General features: G+C 45.2%; 1 protein-coding gene across 1 annotated transcript in view; it reads left to right on the top strand.

Annotated features, from left to right (window-relative positions):
• The window catches only part of LOC108797131 (receptor-type tyrosine-protein phosphatase alpha-like), a 23,384-nt gene extending 21,739 nt beyond the window's left edge, over nt 1–1,645 (top strand). Inside the window, exons 16-18 of the mRNA XM_018568705.1 lie at nt 843–968; nt 1,079–1,236; nt 1,453–1,645. Coding sequence (XP_018424207.1) covers nt 843–968; nt 1,079–1,236; nt 1,453–1,645 — 477 coding nt within the window. The remainder of the gene's footprint in view (nt 1–842; nt 969–1,078; nt 1,237–1,452) is intronic.
• Nucleotides 1,646–9,429: the final 7,784 nt, after the last annotated feature.

Genomic DNA, 9,429 nt, shown 5'->3' with positions numbered 1-9,429 from the left:
GTCCGGGCCCCCCCCCCCCCCCCCCCCGTGGTTTTCAGGGTCCCCCGCTCCTCTGGGGGACCCGTGACCACGGCATAGGAGCTCATCATAGAGCCCCTAGAGCAGACAAAGAACGTTCGTTCTTCGTCTGTTCTGTGTGATCACTGAGACCGTGGGGCTGTAATCTGTCTCAGCTGTCACTGAGGCCTGGTTCACACCTGTACGTTTTGTAGCGCATTCAACGCTCTACGAACGCTCTACAAAACGCTCAAACATGACAATCCCATTGTTTTCTATGGGTATGGTTCACACCTTGCCGTATTTCAGCCCGTCTGAACGCGCTACAAAACGGCCTACGCCTGAAAAAGTACATGAGCTTCTTTGCGGCGTTTTTGTTGCGCGTTTCCATTGAGATACAGCCGCTTAGCCCCCGGAAATGCGCGTTATTCGATACGCCTAGGTGTGAACAGAGCCTAACTACAGCTGCTGTCACAGAAATGCTGCCTCCTAATTTTTGAATTTTTCTCTAGTCTAGTCTTGGAGCTCAAAAGTATCGGTACATGTACTCGTACTTGTACCGAGTACTGTACTTGATAATATATATATAATAAAATTCAGATCTAGAAGGGTCTTGCAGCCAAACGGAATTACAAAGAAGGCTTCAGCATGGTAGTCATGCTCTTTCACAGTGCAATGGACGAGCAGGTCGCACTGCAGGAATCAGTGGTGTCACCCTTCAGGCTATGCAGTGTGAATGTCACGACTGGCTTATTGTCATTCTAAATTGGTGGGTAAAACTGTTCACGTAGAGGATTTTAAGAATAAAGTTGAAATAATGTTTTTAACCATTTTACTTCATGTAGAACGGTCTCAGGTTCTGGCCAGAGAAAGGAGAGACGACTTATGGTGCCTTCAAAGTCAGAACAACGGAAAGGAATCCAGGAAATGGATACACAGCCTCAACGCTCAACCTGAGGAGGAGTAAAGGGGTGAGAAGAACTGGGGACCAATAGAGGGAGCCAGCGAGCTAGTTTGTCTACAATCCATTACACACAAAGACTGATTTACTTATTTTATGGTCAATTATGTTGTTTTCTAGCCCTCTGAGGACAGCCTCGAGGTGAGACTGCTCCAGCTGGATTCGTGGCCACTGGACCGATCTCTTCCAGAGAATCCGGCAGCCCTCATCAGCCTGGTTGAAGAAGCAGAAAAGTGCCAAAAGCGATCATCAGGCAGCCACATCATGGTCACCTGCTGGTAAGCAGAGCATTTCCTTTGGCGAGTGGCTGAAATCGGCCAGACAGGGAAGTTTCTGATATTCGATTGATTTTTATCTCCTCATATTTTTGTTTGGGCTGCTGTGCAGTTAAGTATCCTTCCGCCGGCTTCCTAAAATGTAGTTCAGTTGCAGATTGCATACAACTGATCAATGACCCATTGAACTCACCTCCTCAGTAGTGCTGTCCACTACAGGTCATCTTTTGGGTTGAATGATGCCCAGCCTCATCTAACCGACTTCCAGTGGGCCCACGGTGTCAAGGACAACCTTTTTTTAACTCTTGGGGCATGGAAGGTTTTGGAGGAATTTACCAGGTCCTGGCCTCACGAATGCCGAGAACCACTGATCTTTGTAACGGAGATGAACAAAGCAGACATGTTTAACTAGTCAAAGTACCGCAGCGCTGAATACTGAAAAATGGCCTGGATGGGAAGGGGGTTTAACACCGCGGATGTCAACTGGTTAATGACAAAGAGTAACAGACCTTAATGCCTGAAGCCAGTTTGGCAACATTGCCATGTGTTAGTAAAACTGTTAAAAAAACTGCTTAGTGTATCTAGGTGAATTATATCTTGTTTGGTTCAGGGCAAGTGGGGCCATCATTTGGACATAAATGCTAATAGAAATCTCCTGATAAAGGAAAACTGGCCCAAAATAGTAAAAAAAAAGAATCTTTAAACTTTAGCTGTTTATTTCTTGCCATTACCATGAAGCAGTACCATATGAACCAACCCAAAAATAAACCCAACCCAAAATAAATTTTCCTACTCTAGGGGTGGACTCAGGTTTGAATCGAATCTGGTCTGCACCTGAGCTCCTCTTCACAAGGCAGTGTGATGTAAACTTCCACCCAATCAGCTGCAGGCCAGGCATTCCCCGCATTTTTAAAAAGGGGCAGGATGCTTATGCTGACATCATTTACCTTATATGGCCACATAGCCGTATTAGGTCTATGCCAGTTACCAATTATAGGCATGTAACCATATAAGGTCAATGATGTCAGTGGCGTCACAAGGGGGGTGCAACCCGCACCCAGGTGACAGCATTGCACTGGTGACACCAGTGACTGACAGTCATTTTGGTGTCACCCGCTCTAAAAAGTCGAGCCTGACAGTGGCAGGAGAGAGGAGGGGACCCAGCGGCATACCCCATCCCACCAGGTGAATGTCCCCTCCTCTCTCTGCCAGCGTTCATCACCAAGCAGGCGTTAATCAGATGGCCGCGCATGCGCGATGACGTCGTCATGCACGCGCAAGGTGATGTCACGCGCAAGGTGATGTCACGCGCAAGCGTGATGTCGACACGGGGGAGTGTCACCCGTTCTAGAGACCAGGTGACACCTGGCCTTGGGATGCCCCTAAATTATGTAAGTGCATCCCACTCTTTGCTTATGTCAAGCTGCTGGGAGAGAATTAATGGGAAATTGGGGGGGAATGGAAGAAGCTTCCTTTGGTGTTCAAGAAGTGCTCCTTCTGGGTTCAGAGAAGCTCTAGTTCCAACCTAGTTTGGTCCAGATCCCTACTCCTGATGTGCATGGGGATACAACACGTGTGTTTTTGTTGTTGTTTGTACCCATAGTAGGGCCCAGAATCAACAGTGTGCAGCATTTGTCTTTCATGGATTTCTTGATCATGTGGGGCCTGTCCTACCGGCTCCCGATCGACAATACATTTGTTTCCTGAAGATCTTTAAGGCCAAAAAATTAGACCTGAAATTATAAATACATACAATTTTTATCTTTTATTAAAAAAAAATATTATTTATATATTATTATTTTTCCTCACAATACAGTAAAAATGTGTTAGAATGTGGAAAACTTACATCTCATTCTCTCTATCCATTGTGTTTGTACAGTGACGGGGCCGGCCGGTCAGGTCTGTTCTGCGCCGGAGTCGTAATCTGCGACCAGATTCGCAGTGATGGCTGTTTGGATGTATCGCAGGCTGTGCGGTCACTACGGAGGAGACGCTACCAGTTCATCCCCAATGTGGTATGATATATACATACACACTGCCCACATGATACTGTATACCGTAGGGGCATGTACATTCATTGTTATGAGTCACTGAAAGGAAAACAAATATATAATCTTTGTATATTTATAGCCAGATTTTTCAGGAAAATGTATATTTTATTTATAATTGTTTTAATGTAGCCAACATTTTTCCTGGATGGAGGGTGGACGAATTAGGAGCCCTACCTAGTCTTTTTGGGTGTGTGTGTCCCTTTTGGGGGGTTTGATCTCTATATATCATGGTAACCACTGATACCAAGACAGGAAATGATGGGAAACCACAAATGTTACAGTTGTCAAAAGAAAAGGTGGTGTGTGGAAATCTTCTATTGGGACACCTGTTTCAGTGTCAACTAAGAAGGGAATTTGCCTCCCTTTAAATATATTGTATTGTCTCCAGGACAGGTAGTGAAGGGAAATCTCACCAGCAGGAAAAGGATAGCAAAAAATACATACAACCTATCCTTACTCTATCCACAACCCCAAAAAAGAATTTGCCATGCATACACTTTAAAGGGCAATAATATAAATAATAATAATAATAATAATAACATAGTAAAACAGTCTATATACGTATATTAGGGTTGCACAGATACCAAGTACAGTACTCGGTACAAGTACGAGTACATGTACCGATACATTTGAGCTCCAAGACTACACTAGAGAAAAATTAAAAAATTAGGAGGCAGCTGTCATTTGTAAGGAGCACACGGAGCTTCTGGGATTTGTACATCTCTGTTTTAATGTACGATTTTGTTTATATATATATATATACATACAGTATATAAATACTATATGTAAAATACAATATAAAAGATCAGTTCATCATTTTAAAGGCCTAATAACCTAAAACAATTATAAAATAAAATTGACCCAAACACTTCAGGGTTCTCCTATAAAATTCATCTAAAGGCCCCAGTTTAAACAAGAACCAATTCCAGTTACTATGTGATGCACAAGTCTCATAAATTAAACAAACAAATGTCCTCTACCTTCCATGACTGAGCCAAATCTTCCTTCATTTGTGTCTTATATGCTCCCCCTGACAGACACTGCAGCTCACAGTGGGAGGGTTTAAGCAACAGCGGCAGAGCTGTCCATTCAGAAACCAGTGGGTGGGGCTATGTGTGGTCAGGTGATGATTCAAAAGCTACATGCTTGAGAATCAGCAGTGACAATGCTGATAGCCGCATCCCTTGTAACATCATCACATCCCATTGTAGTGCAAGCAGGCATATCCTACATGAGGGTGACAACTGCTCTGAATGCAGGAGCAGTGCAGCATCATTGCCACCCCATCACAGGAAGCTGCAATGGGTGGACTTTACTGGCAGGACCAACAGGTATTTGTGAGGGGACTAAGAGAAAATTGTAGATGCAGATGTTCTTATATTTAAGTGCTGCAGCACATATTCTTAATGGGAGACCATAGTTCTACTTCAAAGTATCTGTGGGCTTATATGACATATTTACATTTGTGCCAATGTCCATTTCTATCTCTGCAGGAACAGTACACATTCTGCTATGCATTGGCTCAGAGTTATCTGGATTCATTTGAAACCTATGGGAACTTCAAATAAGGATCTCCTTGTCACCTGCTGGACATTGCCATGAATAGAGCTGACTCGATCCCGGAACAGGACAAACATGGACCAGGACCACCAACATTTCTGATTACGACCATAGGTGCACATGTTGCCTGTCCTTCTTCATAGGGCCTCAGAATGGACGTCAGGACCCCATTCAGAGTAACAAGAATCAATGTGGTGGCCATGATAGAGAACGTCAGCCTTTCTATCATCAGCAACCCTTTGTTGGGAGAGCTAGATTGCAATGATGACTCTAAACTGTTGACAAGGAACTGATTCATGCTGGAAAACACCACCGGAAGTTATGCCAGTGTCTACAGGGGTCCTAGTAAGACCAAGACCAATATTCTTACAACTCTTAGAATGTTCATTGGTGGTGAATGCACAGTGAGATCCCTTCACCATTTGCAGCATAGGCTAAAGTCATAGCAAGTTCTTTGGCATGATGGTGTTCTGGATGGTTCAGTAGGTGGAACCATGGTGCCAGTATTTGATGAGGTGTTGAGAACAAAATGATAGTAAGTGGCAGTGAACAGGACGGGGTATTATTTTTGGCTCTATGGATGGGTTGAACGTAATACCAGGAAATTCGGATAGTTGCCCTCTTGACTAATGAACAGTATGAGGGAATTGGAAACTGCGTCTCACTTTGTGCCCAAAGGACTAAGTAGAAGTAGGGTAGGAGGATTCTTCTAGATGTGGTCTATTAAGGAGATACTACTAACCGCTATGCAAATCGAAACATAAAACCTACAAATAGAACCCACATCAATGTTTGCATCCCCATACAGTACTCCACCATGCGATAACCTTCCGGGTGCAGGCTACTAGGCTCATCTGTGCTCCAACTTGATTCAAGTGCAAAGGGAAGATGCCACACACCGTGGATACCACCGAATGAAATCTTTATTGATGCTTCTCCATCCCGGTCACACCAATGATCCATCCCGCCTAACAACGTTTCACCACTCAGATTTCTTCGTAGTGATGGCGGCTATAGGGAGAGATCCATATGTGAAACGATGATTGCAAATACTGCAATCAAATAAACCCCCTTCTAGATAAAACCTGGACTCTTGATCACTATACTAATTGCAGTGCATCCCATTTGCGCACACAAATTGTATCAAATATCCCTCAATGTCAGCTCAAGGTATCTATAGTAGTCAAAACAATAAATAATTTGCACTGATACTTGGATACAATAGATACTTTGTGCTGACATTGAGGGATATTTGATACATTTTGTATCAGTTGGGATGTGGCAGGGGCATCATCACAGTGCTGTACATAGAGCAGTGTTGTGGGAGGGGCCAGCAGGCCCCACCTACTACAGGAGGGGTGGAGGCAAGACCAGTTTCGATGCACAAGGAGAGAGCATAGCAGTGACCAGTCTTTATTACAGGAGGGGGTAGAGACAAGACCAGTTACCCTGTACACGGAGAGAGAGCAGCAGTGAGCGATCTTTATTAGAGGAGGGGGCGGAGACAAGGCCAGTCACCCTGCACAAGGAGAGATAGCAGCAGTGACCGTTCTATATTACAGGAGGGGGCGGAGACAAGACCAGTCACCCTGCACAAGGAGAGAGAGCAGCAGTGACTGGTCTTTATTACAGGAGGGGGCGGAGACAAGACCAGTCACCCTGCACAAGGAGAGAGAGCAGCAGTGACTGGTCTTTATTACAGGAGGGGGCGGAGACAAGACCAGTCACCCTGCACAAGGAGAGAGAGCAGCAGTGAGCGGTCTTTATTACATAAGGGGCGGAGACAAGACCAGGTACCCTGTACAAGGAGAGAGAGAGCAGAGCAGTGAGCGGTCTTGATGACAGAAAGCTCCAAGTCTCACATTGGATTACTCCACAGATCTGGAAGAAATACACAAAGCTCACCAAGATTCAAGAAGAACACACACGGCTCTTGTATAAGGACGATATTTACTTATACCGGAGTTCAGCTTCACCTCAAACAGTTCCACTTCCTCCCTTTTGTTCTCCTCAATAGGAACCCCATCAAAACACACAGATATCACCAGAAAGTTTGTATGAAATGTATTTTACAGTCAAAATACCTCAGACGTCAATAATATTGTATTTTGTGGTCAGTTTAGTTGATCTGTGAATTGTTTGTCTTCATTGAACTGAAAAATCTATTTGCAGTAATATAATAAATGAAAAAAAATAAGACAAAAATATCTCAGGAACTAGACATTGGTGTCGGGTAAGTCTTGTGTTTTGTGTGTTCCTAATGTAGAAGGAAGGATATTATGTTTAACATAGTGCCAATGTTAAAACAGGAATTACAGCCAATTATCTTTTTATTGGGTTTTCGATAATGCACAAGAAGGTTGACTTCCTGTCCCAGGGATTGGAGACAAGTGAAATAAAACCGCTGGACCCTCTAGGTTTGTCCTATTGGTGGCTCGCCTATTATGATGGGAAAGGGTCGGTATAAGGCAGGGACAGGCAAACTCCGGCCATCCAGCTGTGGTGCAGTATATAATATATATTAATGGTTAGGAAACAATGGCATAACAATTGCCATAGCGACCCAAACGGCCGCTATGGGGCTCGGGACCCAGGGGGGCCCGGCCAGCACATCCACCTGATGCTGTGCGGGCCGCCTGGGTCGCTATGGCATCTCAGGTGCTGGCTGTCACTGGCGGGTGTGAGGAGGAACGCGCCGCTGTTAGATCACCGACAACCTGTCAGTGATCTGTGCAGCGTTGCGTTCCTTCTCACAGCCATTGCTGAGTCAGTGACAGGCAGCAGCTGTGGAGGAGGAGGCAGCAGTGCCCGAAGTCAGCAGCGGAGGAGGAGGCGGGCCTGACGATGGAATAGGAGGAAGTGGGGCCTGGGGACTGATGAGGTGGGGCCTGCCAGCGACCATGGAGGAAGCGGACAGAGTATCGGGGCTGACAGGTAAGAGGTGTGCAGGGGTCGGACCAGCCCACCTGAGACCCTGCAGAGCCCACCATAGAGAGTCTGTGGCGGGCTCTGCAGGGTCACTCTCAGGTGGGCTGTATGGAATCGCAGGTGGGCTCTGCATCGGCATAACTAGAAATCACAGGGGCACATAAAACATTTTGCTATGGGGCCCTGTGATTTCTAGTTATACCCGTTAGGAAAATAGAGATAAGAAAACCCAGCAGGATAAAAACAGCTAAGAGAAGAAGGGAAAGAAGAAGTTAATTAGGGATTAATAGGGTAAATCAGGGGTAGGGAATTTTGGCTTACCAACTTTGATGAAATTAAAACATCCTATAAGGCGATGCAAGTCTCTGACAGCCACAGGCATGATTCCGAGGGGCAGATGAATGGTGGGATTTGTACTTTCACCACAGCTGGGAGGGCTGAAGTTTGCCTACCCCTGGTATAAGGGATCTGACTACCAGGCAGGTGGCTACTATATTCCAGAGGCTGTCACTGTCAAATTGCGGGATTGTGAATTGAGGACCCACGCTCTGTACAATAGTCCAGGTACATCTTTATTCAATGTAGGGTTGAGGGGACAGTATATAAATAGCCAATACACCTCTGGGGTTCATACATGTACCCCCTCCATATGGGTTTTGAGTCCAGGTTTCAGGCCACATACAGACACCGCACATACAGGATTCAAAACCCAGACTGTCCAGGTGAATCCGGGACAGGTGTCAACCCTACTAAGGCCCTGTTCACACTTTTGATTCCTGATGATGTCATCGGTCACTAAAGGGCCACAGCTTAAGGTTTTTATCCTGCAAGTGGGGAGGGGAGGGGAGGAAGGATGCTGTGCTTCTTTTTAGAAGAGTCAGAACCCTTTCTAGTTTTTTTTTTTCTTCCGTCTGGGTCTCATTTCCTTTCCCGGTGACTACTGTCGCTTGGACAGAAACTGAGGAGGGACTCAGCCATCATGATTGTAGACGACAATATAAAACCCAACCAAGGTTCTACAAGGCTGTGTCCTAGGTTGGGAGATTTCACCTCGCTTCAGTAACCGTTTTGACACGAAGAGAGCAAAACATTCTCCATAAAAGAATAAACAAAAGGACAATAAATGAATAAATAAATAAATAAATGAATACAAAGATGGACTGACAGAGGTTATAACCCGTTCCCACTGTGGTTCTTTCACTTTGGCCCAATGCTCCTCAATGGAACAGGATGTGTAACTAACTCATGTGGGTCTGTAGCCATTTTGTGTTTAGGATTGTGTGGACAAGTATTAGAACCCATCAGAATGTTCTTTATACATGCATAAGAAGCAGTAGATCTTTTATGTTTCATATCCAGCATTGTGAACGGACATCTCACTGATTAAGCGGAATTGCTTTGGTGAGGCTGCTCCTATGTAGCTGTTATGTTCCTCAATGGGAGCCTGAGATGATGAGGGCGGCCTCCCTTGTTGTTCCAGTCCAAGTACTCCTGGGTAGTGGGGCAGAAAGCACAAGGATGAAAGAGTGGCGGGTGATGATGTCACTAGAACCTATGAGTGTGGTCGTAGAGAAGCAGGTCAATGGTGAGAAGAGTCCAGGAGCAATTAATGGACAGCAACTGGTGTCCAAGACGGTACCAATACAGTACTCATTGA

This window comes from Nanorana parkeri, unplaced genomic scaffold, assembly GCF_000935625.1.
Source record: "Nanorana parkeri isolate BGI_ZX_2015 unplaced genomic scaffold, ASM93562v1 scaffold1232, whole genome shotgun sequence".
Classification (NCBI taxonomy): Eukaryota; Metazoa; Chordata; class Amphibia; order Anura; family Dicroglossidae; genus Nanorana; species Nanorana parkeri.
This window is presented reverse-complemented; position numbering and strand designations above follow the sequence as displayed.